General features: G+C 44.8%; 3 protein-coding genes across 5 annotated transcripts in view; 2 read left to right on the top strand and 1 right to left on the bottom strand.

The window, feature by feature from the left end:
- The window catches only part of dctn1b (dynactin 1b), a 68709-nt gene extending 64048 nt beyond the window's left edge, over positions 1-4661 (top strand). Inside the window, exons 28-30 of the mRNA XM_063183580.1 lie at positions 530-603; positions 1569-1658; positions 1827-4661. Coding sequence (XP_063039650.1) covers positions 530-603; positions 1569-1658; positions 1827-1964 — 302 coding nt within the window. The 3' untranslated portion in view covers positions 1965-4661. The remainder of the gene's footprint in view (positions 1-529; positions 604-1568; positions 1659-1826) is intronic.
- Positions 4662-6626: 1965 nt separating this feature from the next.
- adprs (ADP-ribosylserine hydrolase) lies at positions 6627-13709 on the bottom strand. Its single transcript, XM_063224034.1, has 6 exons — positions 13202-13709; positions 12841-12937; positions 11817-12024; positions 10901-11088; positions 10096-10196; positions 6627-7013 (listed from the first exon to the last, which is right to left on the bottom strand). Exons 1-6 carry the CDS (start codon positions 13392-13394, stop codon positions 6631-6633), a joined length of 1170 nt encoding a protein of 389 aa, XP_063080104.1. The 5' UTR covers positions 13395-13709; the 3' UTR covers positions 6627-6630.
- A 201-nt stretch (positions 13710-13910) lies between these two features.
- si:ch211-266o15.1 (zinc finger MYM-type protein 4) overlaps positions 13911-18449 on the top strand; it is a 63513-nt gene continuing 58974 nt past the window's right edge. For all 3 annotated transcript variants that reach the window (XM_063183581.1, XM_063183582.1, XM_063183583.1), the window contains exons 1-4: positions 13911-14306; positions 14636-14687; positions 15543-16004; positions 17253-17408. In XM_063183581.1, the coding sequence (XP_063039651.1) occupies positions 14283-14306; positions 14636-14687; positions 15543-16004; positions 17253-17408 (694 nt within the window). In that variant the 5' untranslated portion in view covers positions 13911-14282. The remainder of the gene's footprint in view (positions 14307-14635; positions 14688-15542; positions 16005-17252; positions 17409-18449) is intronic.

Consider the following 18449-nt stretch of genomic DNA (forward strand, 5'->3'; position numbering starts at 1 on the left):
GTACGTACATTATATACAATACATTATACTGTCATCATCTAACGTATTATCTACTGTAGCTATACTATCATGTTATAGTCCACTTACTGCACACACACACGCATACACATGCACACATACAGGACAGACACACACACACACACACACACACACACACACACACACACACACACACACACACACACACACACACACACACACACACACACACACACACACACACACACTGTTGATAAAGCTCACTCAACACAGGTTTGTGTTTTCGACCAGGTTACTGGTATTTCTTCCCAACCCTGTGCTCCATTTCGCTCGCCCACTCACTTCCTGTCATCTCTTCACTGTCTTAGTATCTGCATTAAAGGCATAAAAATAAAAACACTTCGCTCTCTACCTTTCTCTCTGCCTCTCCCCCTGTGTGTGTGTGTGTGTGTGTGTGTGTGTGTGTGTGTGTGTGTGTGTGTGTGTGTGTGTGTGTGTGTGTGTGTGTGTGTATGTGTGTGTGTGTGTGTGTGTGTGTGTGTGTCTACAGTTAGCCCCGGGGCCCAGTTGCTAGAACAGACCGCCAGACTGCAGTCCCTGAGTGACACTCTTGATCGCCTGAAAGTAAGAGATGGGAAGCCCTCAACACCTCTCTCCTCATGAATAAATATGCTGCATGAAAGACATCAACCCGTCATTAGCTTCAGAAAGAATAAAATTAAGTTTTTGAGCGACCGTCTCACTCTCCTGATCTCAACATCATTCAGCCACTCAGGGGAAACCTCAAATGTGAGGTTCCAGCAAGACACCCAAAGATATTATAGGAAACAACCATTCTGCCAGGAAGAATGTGCTGTTTTGTCAACTGAGAACATTACGAGCCTTATCCACAACTACCACAAACAATTTAGAGTGGTCCCTGATGTTAAACAGGGCCATATTCAGCATCAGAAACTAGGGTATGTAAACTTTTGAACAGGGTCATTTGGGTAGTTTGGGTTGTGATCATGCTTTTGAAAGAGTAAACACAGAATATTGCTAATAAATATCTTAAGCCAGTCACTAGCCATGAGTGAAAAAAAAGGTTTTGTGTAATCCTTCATATTTTGTGAGAAATCGCAGAGAAAGCGTATATTCTGCTGGGGTATGTAAACATATGAGCACCACTGTAGAAGATATCATCTTGTTTGCAACATACCTGTATGTACTGTCTGTTAGTAGCCACTTCTGCTGCTGCTCCACTTAAAATGAGACCGTGAGAAGGCAGTTATTCCCTTGAGAAGAGACAAGTTGTAGATGCTTTGGCTCAAAGTTTGGCCAAGTGTCAACCTTTTTCATTTAAAAAGGTGCATAGTAAACTGACCTATGATTTTAATCATTATACAGTGCTGATATTAAAGTATGTCTCATACATATATGTGTTGCTGTCTGTGTTACACCAAATTTTATTCCACCATAACCATCACATTTGTTCCTCCTTTCACTCCTCTCTCTCTCTCTCTCTCTCTCTCTCTCTCTCTCTCTCTCTCTCTCTCTCTCTCTCTCTCTCTCTCTCTCTCTCTCTCTCTCTCTCTCTCTCTCTCTCTCAGGATGAGGTAGCGGAGCATGTGGTAATTCAGAAGCCTGGTGCACGTGTCTCTACGGACTTTGCCACGTTCCCCTGCACCTCTTTTGTCAAGGTAACAGACAATCTATGGAAGAGGGCTTGTCAAACCAGATGCACAAATATACTTTGGCAATAATATCCAACAGTCAATCATTGCCTGTTCTTTTATGCTTGTACATGTGATTATATTTATCTAAATGATCACATCTAAATGATTGCCATATGATAATTCTGTGTCTAGGCGAAGGAGGAGAGAAGAGGCGAGACCGTCTTGATTGGCCGAGTGATGGTTCCATGCTCCCGGGGACAGGAGGCCGTGCATCGCCTCGTCCTATCACAGCCCGAGCTACACAGAGTGCACCGCCTACTTCTCACCTAGACCCCGCCCCCCTACCTACCTAACCCATGGAACTCAACTCTTAACTGCTTAGGCTTCTACATGCAATGTTCCTCTTCTCCTCATTCCATTGTCAGGGTTGCCTATGCTGACCATCCGTCTGTCCATCACCCCACTGACAGAGAGTGACATCCTTCTGAACTCCCGATCATGACTGTATACCGTCAATGATATGTATAATGGTGAAAAAACATCGACCCGGAAATGACCAAACAAAACAGCAGCAAATAGACAAAGCAGAGAGAGTAGATAAGAGAGAGGTTCCGCTGGCCCATTGTTTCCAGGTTCTATTGTCGCAAGGGGGAGGGGGGGAAATCCCCCTTTTATTTAGGCAGACCTAAGGACTGTTCTATTTATTCTAGGAGCATTATGACACGCCCCTTTAGGCAGACTGGAACCTGGTCACGTTAGATGCCCATAGAAACCTATTATGTTGGCATATCTCTATATACTTAAAGCATCTCTGGACAAAGGGTTTGGCTCAGCCTTCAGTAGCCTCAGAAAGCACACCATGTTCCACTAGTGCGCAGCACTGTAGTAGTCAGTGGAAAAACTGAACTGCTGCACTACTAAGGCCTTACACAGAGCCATTGGTAATGCTGCATTATATCTTGGTCATTGCCATTGTGATTACGCAAATATTTAACAGTGGTTATGCCTTTAACGGCTGAAGAACTCAAAATGTCTTTGAGAGAAGTTTGAAATGAGAGGCGTTGTGAAAGGCGCACTTGGTGAATGAAGACTCTCTCCAGTTACACTCCCACTGTCTGTAAATCACACTTACCAAATCTTCTGTGTTAACATGAAAGTCTTGAACAATTGTGAGGTGTTTACACATACATTTGAACATCAATGCAGATTTTTTTGTGAGAAACAGTTGGGAAAATCGAATGTGTGTCGTGGCTTTGTCACAAATGGTCACAAATGCGGCAAAAAATTACATATGGGGTGCATTCGTAATTTCAACCTGACGCTAAGGAAAGGCAATACCACATTATGGTTCGATACAAAAGAGCATTCTACGCTTGATAAACAAACGAAATCTAGGAATTTACAGAAAGATTCTGATTGAGTTCTGATTGTTGCTCAGAGAAGTCACCGTGGCAGGTCATCAACATTCATTATGGGACAAAAACACCATCTCTATCTTCACTGGCAGCCCAACCTCTCCATGTATCCGTGCTCTACTTCACTGAGCTCAGCTCCACATTGCATCCGTGCCGCCCCTCGGCCGCTGGCTCTTATGCACGTCATTCTAGTAACACTATAGGTTTTTAAGGGTTACATCTCTGAGGGGAAAATCACAATATTGATTTACAATATTGACAGGATTGCCACTGCTATCCTCAAAGCATGAACACTACTGTAGACAAGACAAAATTGGGATTTTTCTCAGTCTATGGAATGATGAGAAATTTCACAGTGGTTATGAATCTCTGATTGTCTCTTTTTTTACGCATGATGCAAGCACAGCATTGCCCAAAATTCAGCCACACACAAGCAGTCAGAGCAGTCCGTTTACCCCAACCGACCAACCACGTACGGTACAAGCAAGCACATTACTACGCTTCAATACACAAAGGCAGCTTAGGCCAAAGGTGTTTCTCAATAACCAACTGTTTCCGCTGTGTGTCTGTGGTGTGTGTCACTGGCTGTGCACTTTTGTTAATGCTTGAGTGCCATAGATGCTTTTTTGGTTCATTGAAGTCTTACACATGCTAACAATTTTAAAGAATTAAAGAATATTTGCAGGGTGCAAAAAAAGGGTTTTTAGAATGGAACAGTTCTAGAACCATTCCATCTGACTGTTTTGTCTCCCAAGAAAACCTTAGAAGGAATTGGGTTCCCTGTAGTACCATGGCTTCAATTAGACGCACACAACTAAGCTTTCAATATGAATGTGGTCTGGTAGCTTGCTGTGTAACAGCCGCAAATGCGCACACTGGTTTTGCTTTCCGACCACCTCAGTATTAATGGATGTAGATATTTCTCTCTTTCCCTGTCTCATGCTTTGCTATGACAACTGCTGTCAACTGACCCTGACGTTCTAAGTGCCACAGTAAAGAAAAACAAAAGACAAAGTAAAAAAAAAAAATGTAAGCCTATGAGATGGCAGATTTTCCTGTCAGGAAGTTAGTGACATAGCAAACATCGTCACAGATGGTCTACCCTTGACTCGCTTGGAAAGAGTCAGAGAGTGGGTTGGCAGCAGTGGTCAATGGTGTGCCTTTTAGTAGCTACCGGGTGATTGACATGATTGATTCAAGCGCATTAAGTGTTTGTTTCTTGTCTGTGGTGTGTAGAGGTTTGTTGTATGTATAACAACAAAGGATGTCATTCCTTAAGTTAGAACATATTGTGAGATGTGCTTTGCTAGTTCTTATCTCCTTTTGGAAGTGAACATGCAGGGGTTAGTTCGACTGGGGTTACAGTAATTCTGTACAGTGGAACAAAATCCCAAAAGTCCTTAATCTGATTTTTTTTTGTTTTCTACAAATATTATTTTAGTCTTATGCGTAGTCATGTTGGGAGTGTGTGATTGCGAAGATGTCTATTTATTGTGTACTTACAAATTGACTTATGAAGGTGTTGATGTTGGAGAAGGAAAACACGTGCTTTACCTGGTCTGTCTACAATATTCTGCGAAACTGATTAGGTAACAATAAATGTATTACAACATTGTAAGTGGTCTCCTATTGATTTCTTAACAAAAAAAATCACACACACACTTGTATTATTTGCATACCAAATTACTACAGTCCTGTTGAAGCTGTAAATGCACTCATGGTGTTCCCTGCATTAATTATTTGTATTTATTCCTCTGCAAGGCAGCCCATAAAAGCAACTGGTATAGGTTTTTAAGATTTGACACACTGATTCAAATAGCCGTCATTTTGGCCATTGAAAGCGTTTGCATGTCACAAACAATGCTTTTGATAATAATAACGAAAGTATAACCACACACACTTTCAAATAATTTAGTTAGATTTTATTGTAAACTTCCTCTGGGCACCAAAGACATAATACACAATAATAACAACAGCTTCACAAAAAAAACTTTCAATTTGAATTTCAGACATTTCCACAAATTATTTATTCGAGCAAAAATATGGTGTGTGTGTGTGTGTGTGTGTGAGAGAGAGAGAGATAGAGAGAATATGTTGTTAAAAAGCTGGTTATCCTCCCTTTGCAACAATGGGGTGCATTATGTACATGTTGCATAAGTAATGAGTGCATGAAGTATCAGTGTTGTGCTGCGCTTTCCTGTTTGGCCATGAGTGGAGACTGCTGATGTGCAAGGGTGCGTGTACACTAGGAGTACACAAGTCAACACTTTGCATAAACAAGGATTTATTAAAACAAACCTTCATTGTTGGTAGAAATCTGCAGGTACTGTTTGGGAATGTATGCATGCATGTACAACATGGAAATGTATGTGTATATGTACTGTATGTATGTATGTATGTACGTATGTATGCATGTATGTATGTAGAATTTTCCCGACCAAACACTCCCTCTGCACTGAAGGATTGTGCCATTCTTGTGCTTCGGTGTGTGTGTGGGTGAGTGTGTAACATTTGTTCATTTTTGAATGTAATGTGTACAATATGTGTTCAGTTTTGAAATTCATGTGTACACAATGTTTGTTCTTTTTTTTTTTTTTTAAACACAAGTGTGTCTCTGTGTGTAAAGTATGCACGCTTCCAGCCTCCATCCTTCCCACAGACATCATATATGAAGACTAGATGCGTCGTCCGCGTTCCCGTCATGCAAGCCAAACGTCCGCGCATGGCGGCCATGTTAAAGCAGCCTTCTGGCTCAACCAGTTGCAGTGAGTTTTGGGTGTTGTATACTCTTCAGATGGCCATAATTCCCTCAAATGTATATCGATTTTCGAAAGGGTTGGTTTTTTATACAGTATAAACAATTCCAAACGAAAGTATGTGTTGATACTGCATAGTGATGAATATTCACAATATTATTATATTATATTACATTATATTATTATGTGCATAGGTCTAAAATCATGTATAATATAGTTCAGTAGGCTTATTCATGTAATTAAATAGATCCCATAAACAAATGCACAACGTAATCTTTTATATTTTCAGTAAAATAACAAATAAACGTTCACTTGTAGTATATGCTTTGGTTTCGACAGCTCCACCTTGTGTTCAAAATGAGTCGTGACGCTTAAGCCATCCAGATAGAATGAACCTGTTGCGCTGTACATCTCTCTTCCAGTACGTCATCTCTGTCGTCTTTAATTTGGTGCAATGAATATATCCATGCCGTCAACGTAATGCACAGCAATGGTTAAAATGTGTATTTGCTGTAGGTCTATCTAAATGTTTGGACAAATAGGTTAAGTGGGAAGCATAGGTCTATTACTCTCCTGGGCGTTTTACCCCAGTCTACACTTAAGTTTTAAGGAGCCCTACCATTTATAAACACGTGTCAATATTTCAGCGAAGCAACAGAATACATTTTTAAGTATCCCAACGTTTCAACTCTTCAGTTTACTTCAGGTGTAACGGAGGGTCTGTGGAGAGTTTAGGCTGCTCTAATATGGCCGACCTGTGCGGACGTGCTTGAAATACGCCATGACGTATCTAGTCTTCCTATATGATGTCTGTGATCCATCCTCTCACTCTGGGGGTTGTGGCTCCGTACTGCTGCCGCTGCCCTTGCTGTTCTGCTGCTGCTGCTGGCTGTTGCTCCCTGCCTCCCCACCAGAGGGCGCTGATGCGTGATACATGGTATGGAGCCTCCGAGCCAGCATGTCGGCCTCCTCGGCCCCCTCAGAGCTCCTCTGCCAGGCCTGCGAAATTGACTCGATGCCGTAGTGGGCCCCAGCGATGGCCCCCGCCATGCAGGCGATGGTGTCCGTGTCACCGCCCAGCAGCAGGCTGTAGGCCACCGTCCTCTCCACGCCGCCGTACCTCTCGGGCAGGCCCTCGCGCGGCTCCAGGCAGTGCAGCACGCAGAAGATGGCCGTGGGCACCGAGTGCAGCGCCGCTATGCCGTTTCCTAAAAGAGAGGCAGGAGATACAGACTTTTAGTCGTCCATATGGTAATACAGGCAATGGAGAACTTGAGAGCATTAACAAATGCCACTAACGTAAGATAAAGTGGGGCAAACAGGACATGCTTTAGTTGGTGATGTCGCAATGCTGCTTGGTAACATGATGGAGAAGCAGGCAGAAGTTGAAGACATAGTCTGCGTTACCTCAGATATGGGTCATGCAAAAGACACAGACTAAAGCCCTATTCCGACGGGACTAGTTTAATGTGGGGACCTGGGGTAAAGTAATAATGACCGGGATATTTAGTCCCGTCCGAACGCGCCATGTCATGTAAAAATAGCTGAGTATGTCGGTAAACTTTACCGCAAGTTTTACCTACTGTGAAACCGTCCGGGGACATTACCCTCTGTAATACTAATCCCGTCCGAATGCGACCCCGTGTAAAGATGTCTGGTTAAGTGCACGAAACGCACAATATATCTCTCCGGGCTTACAAACATCACAGCCTTGCAGTAAACCGTTTTATTTTAGGGAGTTGTTCCAAGTTGTGTTCACTGTCAAAATCAGACAGCATGGTCAAAACGCTCTCTCCAAATGAAAGGACACGCATGCAGACGCATTAGAATGGATTTTGATGGGTTAGTAAACCAACAGGCAATTATCAAAATTGTTCCACGGGACCAAACGCATCCATGGATGCGCAACAATGTGCTCAAAAAGCAATAATATATTGTGGAGTTGACACGCGCGTGACGACAAGGGCAGTCACAGGTGCGTGATGAGTAACCCCTCCTACTTTCTGTTCCTTCTGTTCGTTTTGAGATATTTCAATGCAGTCCGAATCGGCCTTTTCTTTTACTGACGTCCTGAGATAAAAATCGCATTACCCCATGTCCATACATAAAACTAGTCCCGTCGGAATAGTGCTTTAGAGAGTAGCCTAGTTTACATGGACTCTTCTAAACAGTCGTTAAAAGGTATTCAACACAACAGAGCAGTGAAGGAGCAGACAAAACATACAGATTGTTGTTTTGATGACAGAAAATGGACCAGAGCAAAAGAATATGTGATCTTATCTCTTGATGAGGTTACACCAATACCATTAGGTTTCCCCAAAGGGGCAAAGGGAATGGACTTTTCAGGAAAGATAAGCAACAACCTCTAGACCTCATTGAATTTTGTCAAAATTGGGTTGAGGTCACCAAAAAAGTCCAAGCTAACTGTTGTGGTGGGGCTATGATGGATTCACTTGTTTTTCCAAAAGGAGTAAATTGTGTCATCATGAAATAAAATGGGAATGTCTACCAGAGACGGATAGATTAGACATGTTAAACTGCATTACTGTTTTCTCCTGGCAAATAGTTTGTTGCCATTTTGTTCACAATCTTTCTTTCCAGGGGTGTACTCATTATTGCTGGGCACTGTATGTCTAAGCAGTGACACGATGAGGGAACACAGTGGTGCACTGTTGATGCGCTGTACCATAGATGGGCATATTGTCCATTATGGGTGTAAATAATTATCGAAATGCATCAATGTATCGATCCTACGGCCAACGATGTAATCGTATGGTGGGGCATTTTTAAGTATCGAAAATAATTGAATCGCTGGCCCTTGTCCAATGCCCTTGCTCCATAACATAATAGAAGTAGAAAAGTAACTGGAAAAAGTTTGAATCGTATCGTAGGGATTTTTTAAGTATTGAAAACAATCGCATCCCTGCTTTAAGAAATGGATGCCGTATTGTATCGTCAAGGAGGCTGGGATTTACATCCCTATTGTCCATGGGGACCCAGGTTCGAATTTGGCCAGGGTCATTTCCCAGCCCTATGCCATCTCTCTCTCCCAGCCATTTCCTGTCTTCTCTCTACTGCCCTGTCTAATAAGAGCACAAAAGGCCCAACAACTAAACACGTGTATATATACTGTATGTATATTTTAAAATGAGTGAATTGATAGATCACTCACACATTCCCCACCTCTCAATACTCAATCTCCCACAGCAAACACACTACCATTTCCTGCACATATCCGCTAGGGTTAGTGGACTCTGCACACATGGTGGGGGCATAATCTCACTAGGCTGCCTAATCCCACCAACCAGATCTGATATGGCTCTGGATTAACCCTTTGATTTGGCTGGCACACCCTGCTCCACACACGGCAGCGATGGTGTTGCTATGCCTATATCATATGTGAACGATGGGAACCAAGTCTCGCCTCCTTTTCCATTTTTTTTGTTCATTTTGAGCATGTTATATTACCTTTACGTGAGCCAATGTTGACTTTATGACAATTTTAAAAATATATGATCGCCTCTGCTTCAGACAGTGGCAGGGATGGTCTTTAGAACGAGGGGGACAGCCAGTGTTCGTTTGAACATAAAGAGCCAAATGTGGCCTCCTCAATGCTGTCTTCTTAACACTGAATTTATTTGTCACCAAGATCTGGATCCCATCAAAGAACCATAAATCCAATCTCTCCTCCTAACGAAGGGGAGTAGAGCTGCCCTGCCGGTACGCAAACATGGACTTTCTGAGGTACCAAACTGGGGCTCTGACTGCTACCAAAAATACTGAATCAAACCAAGATAACGCAAAACACGCCCACTCAATGCAAAAGCGTGTGCTCAAGTTGGGTCTCCTAAGGGGGCGTTGTCCCCTACTTCTTCTTCTCTTTTTGAGGTGTTTGCGCAAGACCTGCACTACCGCTATCTACAGCGCTAAGGGGACTTCATTGATTCTAAACCTCAGGACTCCGAAGGTCTCCTAACCGAAGGTCTCCTAAAGGGGCGTTCACCCGACATAAAGTGGATACCGGAAAAGAAACAAAATTACGCTTCTTCTTAGATCCACCTTCTTTGCTGGGGCTCTGACGGCTACATTGCTCATTGACATGACATTCGGAACACACACACACACTCACACACACACACACACACACACACACACACACACACACACACACACACACACACACACACACACACACACACACACACACACACACACACACACACACACACACACACACACACACACACACACACACACACGGGGTGGTCACTCCATCCTGCTAGCACTGACCGAGCTCAGATATGACCTCCTCGATGCTCACGTTGTTCCTCTCCATCAGCTCCTTCACCCGGTGTAGACGCGCGCAGAATGGGAACTCAGACTCGTTCAGCCTGAAACGAGACAAGGGTAAGATGGTGTTTTCAAGTCCATTTCCAGTCTAAATTCAATTAGAGAAAAAAAAAATGTGTAGTAGATTTTGCCTTTGCAGCATAAACAACAAACATAGTCTAACATAACGAGAAAACATTCAGAAAAAAGGAAACTTTGTATACAATGCATGCTTTACAATATAATGAAAAGTCGAACAGAAATGTATCTGCTGCGAACAGAGCACAAAGCTATAGGTCACAGACGGTCACAGACACAGCTAACAGAGCAGCCGTCAAAAACCCAATACACCCTGGTGTCACTGCGACCAGCCCCGTCATTCTCCATCTTCATCCAAAGGAATTAATGGACTGACCACAGCATAGTAGTGTAAATCCAAGCGTTGTATCAATACAACTCATCTATGAGGGATGCTGTGGTGCAGCGCAATGCACCTGATCAATTTCTCAAAAAAAGCCAAAAACGGCACATTAACAGACTAAAGTCCACAAAAGTGGTCATGAGAAAGCCCCGGCTTGGCCCTGCTGTGGCCAACTGGTAGGGCACTTGTCTGCCATGCGGCCGACCCGGGTTCAATGCCTGGCCCGGGTCATTTGCCGATCCCTCCCCATCTCTCTCCCCATTCGCTTCCTGTCCACCACTCATACTATCCAGTCATCAATAAAGTCGAAAAAGACCAAAAAAAAGAGAGAAACCCCCGGCTTACGCTCTGGCGTCGCTGCGAGCGGACTTGTCGTTCTCCACCTCCTCCATCTCTGCGATGAGCGTCTTGAGGAAGTCCTGGGGCAGCGCCAGCGCCCCCTGCAGGGAGAGGTGCACGGCCAGAGCCTGCAGGATGGCCCCGTTGTAGCCCAGCGAGCAGGAGTGGGTCAGCATGGCCCCCAGACGCGCATACTGGTGGAGGAGGCCACAGCACAGCACAGCACAGCACAGCACAGCACAGCAGGACAGCACGGAGAGGAGAAGGAAGAAAGGGAAGGAAATAGAGAGAAAACGAGGAAAAAGAGGAGGAGGAAGGTGCAGAAGAGGAGAGGCATGGACAACACACAGCATGGAGAGGAGAAGAAAAGATGGGTGAGAGAGGAAATAGAGGAGGAGGAGGAGGAGGGTGCAAAGGCAGAAAAGGATGGACAACACAACATGAAGAGACATAGTGTGGGGGGAAGCTGAAGGAGTTTTGGGGAGGAGAATAAAAGATGGGGGAGAGGGGGGACATGGAGGAAGAGGAGGAGCAAGACACAGAGGAGGAGAGAGGAGAAAGGATGGAGGAAAGAGAGAAAAATCAGATGTTAGGAATGAGGCAAGTAGTGATATGAAATGAAAGCATTGTGTGAATGAACACACAAACAAAAACTCTAAACAGCATCAGCGCTTTGCATCCTTGTGACAGGACCTCAGCCTCCTGATGTCAAGGTGTTCTCTGAGGGTTAGGGTGAAGTGCACATCTGTGTTTATGTGTGCATGTCCACACGTGCAGATGTTTGTGTTCTCTCCATGCCGTCTGCCTACTAAAGTTGCCAGGACGAAGGGCGTCTATATGTGTGTGTGTGTGTGTGTGTGTGTGTGTGTGTGTGTGTGTGTGTGTGTGTGTGTGTGTGTGTGTGTGTGTGTTTCCAGCTCACCCTCCGCACGTCGGCGCGCTCTCTGAAGGCCAGGGCGAAGGGCGCAGCCCTCATGGCGCCCCCGTTCCCGAAGGAGCCGCGGCCGCCAAACTGGGCGCGTGCGGGCTGGTAGACGTCGCTGAGCTGCGGGGAGGCCAGCTTCTTCAGCACTTGCACCACGCCGGCACCGTAGCCTCGGGAAGGGTCCTGGTTATACTCCTTGGCAAAGCTGTGCAATTGTATTGCAAATGTAATTTCTAAGATTTCTTCACAAAACATGTCATAATTCATGTGAAACTGCAAAACATTAGTACTAGGAAATGGATCGCACTCAATTTTTCTTCTTTCTTGTTGTTTTCTTTTTATTGTAACATTGCAGGGACTGACATGACAGACGTTTCGGCTGCACAGAGCCTTCTTCAGTGTCAGAGTGAAGTGAAGGCTCTGGGCAGCCGAAACGTCTGTCATGTCAGTCCCTGCAATGTTAAAATAAAGATAAAACAACAAGAAAGAAGAAAAATTGAGTGTGATCCATTTCCTACCACAAGCTTACTTCAGAGACGCACCAACAAGACGGAAGAGCGCGGTGTGTGGAAGATAAACTGCAAAACATTAATATCCGGGGGGGCCTCAAGGGCCGTAAACCCCTGCCCTAGAGCATGTTATTGCTAGTATATGCATGTAACTTATATTACTAATAATGTCAAAGTTTGCTTGTACTCAACTGAAATATTATGTCAAATATTGTGTTCTCTTCGTGACCACTAAGGGGTTAATAGTTTTGCAAAAAGACTTTGGCGGGAACATTAACATGATGGTAACAATTAACATGAACATGGTTATTTTTGTCACTGCTGATGGTACAACTGGGTACTCTGCAGTTGAAAGGCACTTCACCAACCAACCTGCCAAGAGACCGACACATCCAATCAACCCCTGTAGTGTGCAGTAGGCTACGGTGTGTGGGTGCGAACCACTGAGCCATCACTACCACCACGCAAATGTGCTGTTTGTTAGCGTTAATCCGGGTGCGCTTTGTTTTTACCTTCTGGCCATATCCTGCTCATCAAAGCCTGCTCGGGTCAGCAGAGAGTCGGCCACGCAGCGGGTCATGGCCGTGTCATCACTGTACTGCAATATGCCTACAAACAGAGACAGCATCATAAAAACACATTATGAAAAACACCGTTATTTCAAAAACTGGGTGCAACTGTTGACAACAAAATACTAAAGAACATTCACTCGGTCAGCGTGTTGCTAGTTCATATTTTCACATAAGGGGGGGGGGGGGCAATATGGAAATTGAACTAGGCTACTAGAAAAACCTGAATTTCATCGTAATAGTGCCCATATGATGAAGCTAGGTCAACCCACAACCCTCAGCTGTTTGTTTATGAAGAACTCACAGTCGCCGCGGGTTTCATCCTCCAGACCATCCAGATATCCCAGGAGTCGATCCAAAGGTATCTCCTCAGGTTCTGTCCCTTCGAACTCACCACCGACACAGTCCCCCAGAACCGAGCCGACCAGAGCACCGCGAAATCGACATAAAGAAGCGGGACCCCCCACGGCCGAGACAAGGCGCGCAGCTGCGGTCATTGTTCAGTTTATCTTAGTGCCTGGACAGTAGTGTTGCTTTCATACGACAGTATATTTTGAACGTTATTGTTTTTAAGCTAACATACAACCGAGGAGCATCGACACACTATGAATTGACACTTGTGATTGTGTGAATCTCTTCCTGTTCAATGGTTGTCACCAGGTCAATGGCTGTCACTGCCAAATACCACAATGACTGGAATATACGCGACAGAAAATAGTGTGCACAATCACATCCCTAAAAGTAACCATAAGAGGAAAGTCAAACTACACATGCAAAATAATAACCAAGTGTATAATTTCCGTTTGAATACATGCTGTAAAAAATGGAATGTTAATAATGGCAACAAAAACTCTTTCCGTGCGCAAGGCTTGTCAAAAAAAAAACAAAAAACTACAGTACTTGCATTTGACAGACGTTTCCTTCCGATACAGGAGATGGCAGTACAGCAGCAAGAGACCATCACGCGTTCTAATGTGAGAATGGGGGTTCTAGAGGGAGAAGAAGAAGAAAAAACCCTGCCTCTGTTCCTGATCGCGCGGGGACGTTGTATTATTGTGTGCGTAAATCACAATAAGCGATTGATGCGAACCCTTAAAATGTTCGAAGCGACCGTGAGATGATTGCACAGCAACATCTGAAAGTTGCTGTTCATTTCCTCCAGTTTTGTTTACATAAACTCGGTACAAATTGTTATTAGCGTACTCGCAAGTTAGCTAGCGGCTGGGTATGTATGGTGGCCTGGGACGTGCGGCACCAGCCTGGGTTTGTTCCAGAAAAGGCGTTTTTTTGGTGAATATCGTGAATTTATTCTGATCGGAGAGCCAGACACCCCTATTACTTGTCTTTGACACATCGACTAGCATTGCTTTGCGAGCATTATAATCATGGCGGAGTCAGACAAAGAGGAGGTGAGGATCTATCGTTTTACTGCATCAATATCCTTTTTGTCTGTTGGTTCGAACCAATGTCCTTGTGTAATGTTGATTCCTATGGCATCGCTCTGTTGGTAGTGGGCGTGTCGGTATTAGCCTACGTCCTAAGATACCTAATCTATCACATTTGATATTGCACAGTCAACATTGACAATAAGTAATCATCATGACATGCTCCTGTGCCTTTTGGTGTCACTGTCACCATACTGAACTGTCACTTCCATTCATGTAAACGCAATGCTGTGCATCGACTCTCTCTGGATCAGCTGTTTTGACTTCATTGTGATTATGATTTTTATTGGCAGAATGGAGACTTTGTAGCGCAAGCATTCAGTGACAACTCACCAGGCTCTGCAGGTACTGTCAAACAAACGGCATTATACTGTAGCTATTGTGATGTTTAATTTGATTTGTAATTTACATCTGGTGTGTGGTTATCTGTAAGGTTGTACTGGTGAACATAATTTAACGTTTGGAGTAGTTTCTGTGCCAAATCACTGATGTAGGCTATTGCAATTTCATATGAGCATGCATGTAGGATACAGTTATAACATGCCCAAAATGATGGCTTCTTACAGGGGCGGTTCCAGACATTTATTCTTGGGGTGGCAAAGGGGTGGCGAAGTGTATTTCAGGGGGGCATACTCCTACACTAAGGGACAATTATAAACACTACATAATCGACACACACACTTATGTGATACAGTGAATCCCTTAAAGTGAAACCCTGCAACCTAAAGTTCTATGTCTGAAATGATGTCAAGCATTAAGGCTATTGGTCACAATCAGGGCTCTTAATTGGGGTGGCAGATCATATTTCTGGGGGGCAAATGCCACCCCCTGCCACCCCTTAGAACCGCCCCTGCTTCTTACAGGCATCAGATTTGTATGTGTTTATGTAGTTGGTTATGCACCCCAAGACACTACAGTATACGATTAATCTTCTTAACAGATGATCACGTAACGTACATGCTGTAAAATAACCACATGCACACACATATACTCTACTCTTTTGTAAGTTGCTGTGGTGCACTGTTGGGGCACCCCATATCATATGCATGGGGACCACGTTTCAGGCCCAGGCTTGATCATTTTCCAATGCTTCTCCATCCCTTATCTCCCATTCATTTCCTGTGCCCATCTCTGACTGCTTCAATGGCCCAAAAGCCTACTGTACAAAAGCCTATGATCAACATGATTTGTGCTTGACAGATGCAAAGATGCTGTCAGATGATGACGAGGATGAGGACACGGCCGACCCTCCGAGCTCTTCCATGTGGACCAAGGAGACGGGGGAGGGGAGCCACGAAGGTGCCGGAGAAGAGGGCACAGGGGACGGGGACCATGGTGTTGGCGGAGAGGGAGAGGGAGAGGGAGAGGGAGAAGACCTGGACGGTCTGCCCGTGTTTGGGGAAGACCAGGAGGATATGTGGGACTTGGACATCCCCTCGCTTGGGGACACGTACCCCGAGACGTCCAACACGGGCTCAGACCAGCAGCTGATTGGAGAGCTACGTGGGGAGCAGCAGCAGCAGCAGCGGCGGCGGCAGCAGGGATTGGAGGAGGAGGAGGAGGAGGAAGAAGAGCTGCCGGAGCCAATGGGATTGGGTGATGAGGACTCGCAGAGCAACAGCAGGGCTGGAGAAGAAGGGCCCTTCATTGGAGAAGTTACAGGTGAGAAGTGAAAGTGATAGTTCAGCTTCAGCACACTGTTTGTCATACGAGTCATTTCATGTCAATTCATCCAGAGCTCACACAAGCTATGCTGTATTATTTACCCCTAGCAATAAGGGGATGAGGGTTTTCCGGACTGGTTTCAAATTCTAGCTCTGGTTCTGGGACACCACACGTGTCCAATAGACCCAGTCGGCTACTCTGGGCCCGCCCATGAAATTGCTCGTTTCCCCCCACGTGTGCTCCACCTACTGTATGTCAATAGGCCAAATGACTGGCAGTGATTGGCACCGCACGACCACGGGTGGAGCATTTGGAGGGGAAAACAATGCAGTTTAATGGAGAGCAGACTGTTTCAATAGGCTCGTTCGTGACGAAGCAGTGCTGCTTTTGCTAGGCAGTGGGCATGCGCACTTTGCTAGTTTGATGCATTCTGGTTAGAATTTTCTAACCACAATACATCAAACTGGCAAAGTGTGCATGCTCGCTGCTTAGCAAAAGCAGCACTGCTTCGTCACGAACGAGCCTATTGACTGTCGACTGCTACACTAAAGAGCTAGGCTTTTTGGGGCAACAGACAGAACACACCCACAACCCCAGTGATGGTTGCACCATCACATTCACCAAGCGGTAGCGTAGTGATTGTAGGGCACACCACATAACAAAAGTACACCTGTGCACCCACAACCCTCTACATAAAAATACAAACACACCACATGGAAAGAATACAGATCATTCCTTACAGTACAATCACACATGATGTGTTCCATTATTCGCCCTCTGTACTGTGTACCTTGTTTGAGTGCAGTGAAGTACCCTTTCCACCCTCCGCGATTCACGAGGCGAGTACATTCCGATTCCCGTTCTGTCTGATACACTTAATGGAAATGACGGTTGGTCGCGTGTCACCTAATACACATGGTGATTGTCTTTGGAATCAAAACCATGCTGTTATCACAGAGATTCAGCCGTTTGACAGATCTGACACTCAACTACGTAACAAACATGGCGGCCGTTGAGTGCAAAAAGTGTACAGTAACTCCACACTTCAAAAAATGGCTGTTTTGGGGGCGTTATCCGGGTAATTTACAGTACACTTTACCGTCGCGATTAGAAATGGAACACCCTGCGTACCCAAACACAGTGCGGAAAGGGCAGACAGTACGAGTATTGGAACACAGTACTACAGACTCACCAGCAAGCCATTTACTGAGCGCGTCACAGACATTTCTCATGTACCTGCCACAGGACTGAGCCGGTCCCCTGGCCTGTCCCCCTTGGCTGCAGAGGAGGGCATGTTCGGCCACCCGGACGCTACCGTCCTGCAGGAGGAGGAGGAGGAGGAGGAAGAGGAAGAGACACGCTCCTCTCCCAGACTCACTCCTCCAGCTGAGGCCACTACAGGTCAGATGCAGCTACCGTGCTAGATCACCCCCAGAGGGGTGTGCTAAGAAGCTGGTTTAGAAGTACACCAGATTAAAGAAAATTAGGACTCCAGGCTATTTTTATTAGATGATTTACTTCTTAACTTAACCTGTGTTACTCCGGATCCAGCTTCTTAGTAGGCCCCATGCGTGGAAGTGGTCAGAATGCTTGCATCATGCTTTGTATCTGTACTTCTACTGTATATTGCCGCTCTTGCCCGTGCTGCTCTGAAACTGTCCAGTAACACATTCAGACGCTGCTTTTGTTGTGCCCGTGTAGTAATCTCAGGTTTTGAAAATGAAAAGCTGTCCACTTTTTCCTCTTGTCAACACAAGTCACTTCAATGTGTAGCTGATCTAGCCTTCCTCAGTGCTTAGTCATTACCAAAGAAACTCAACAGAAGAACTCTTGGGGGGGAAATGCATTGGCCACAGTGTAGTACGGGGGCGTTGCCTGAGGACACGAGTGGATGGAAAATTAACACCCTTGTGCATGGTCATTGGTCAGTGGGTGCAATTCCGTACTCCCTTGCGCATGGTCAGTGGGGGCGACACCATGAGGTAGGGCTGGGCGATATGGAAAAAAAGCTACATCACGATATGGATTACTTTACATCACTATAACGATATCACGATATAGCACAATTAAGCTTACATACGTTTTCAGTTATTCTCTTTATTTGCTCTTTGTTTTTTCATGTAACAAAACAACCTCTTTAAAATGGATCTTTTTATTCTTATTTTTTACAGTTACATGAACTTATAGTGTGTATTGTGACAACATGAAATGTATTTAAATGATATTCAATTGTATAAAATTGATAAAATTACTAATACGATATTAACGATATAGGAGAAAGGTCACTTTTATATCACGATAACGATAAATATCGTCATATTGCCCAGCCCTACCATGATGGATAATTTGTGGCCAAATTAACGGCAGCTGTTGGTCAGCAATAATTGCTGGGGGTAATTAAGGACAGCTGACAAACAGTCACTCTGTTCTATGACCTGTTCC

Source organism: Engraulis encrasicolus, chromosome 19 (genome assembly GCF_034702125.1).
Source record: "Engraulis encrasicolus isolate BLACKSEA-1 chromosome 19, IST_EnEncr_1.0, whole genome shotgun sequence".
In the NCBI taxonomy this organism is placed as follows: Eukaryota; Metazoa; Chordata; class Actinopteri; order Clupeiformes; family Engraulidae; genus Engraulis; species Engraulis encrasicolus.

Bases quoted from the DNA above. Each gene is read 5' to 3' on its own strand.
- adprs (XM_063224034.1), bottom strand. From the start codon at position 13,394: ATGACCGCAGCTGCGCGCCTTGTCTCGGCCGTGGGGGGTCCCGCTTCT. The intron at 12,938-13,201 runs GTGAGTTCTTCA...CTCTGTTTGTAG, and splicing joins GGATGAAACCCGCGGCGACT to GCATATTGCAGTACAGTGAT. The intron at 12,025-12,840 runs GTAAAAACAAAG...ACAATTGCACAG, and splicing joins GAGCAGGATATGGCCAGAAG to CTTTGCCAAGGAGTATAACC.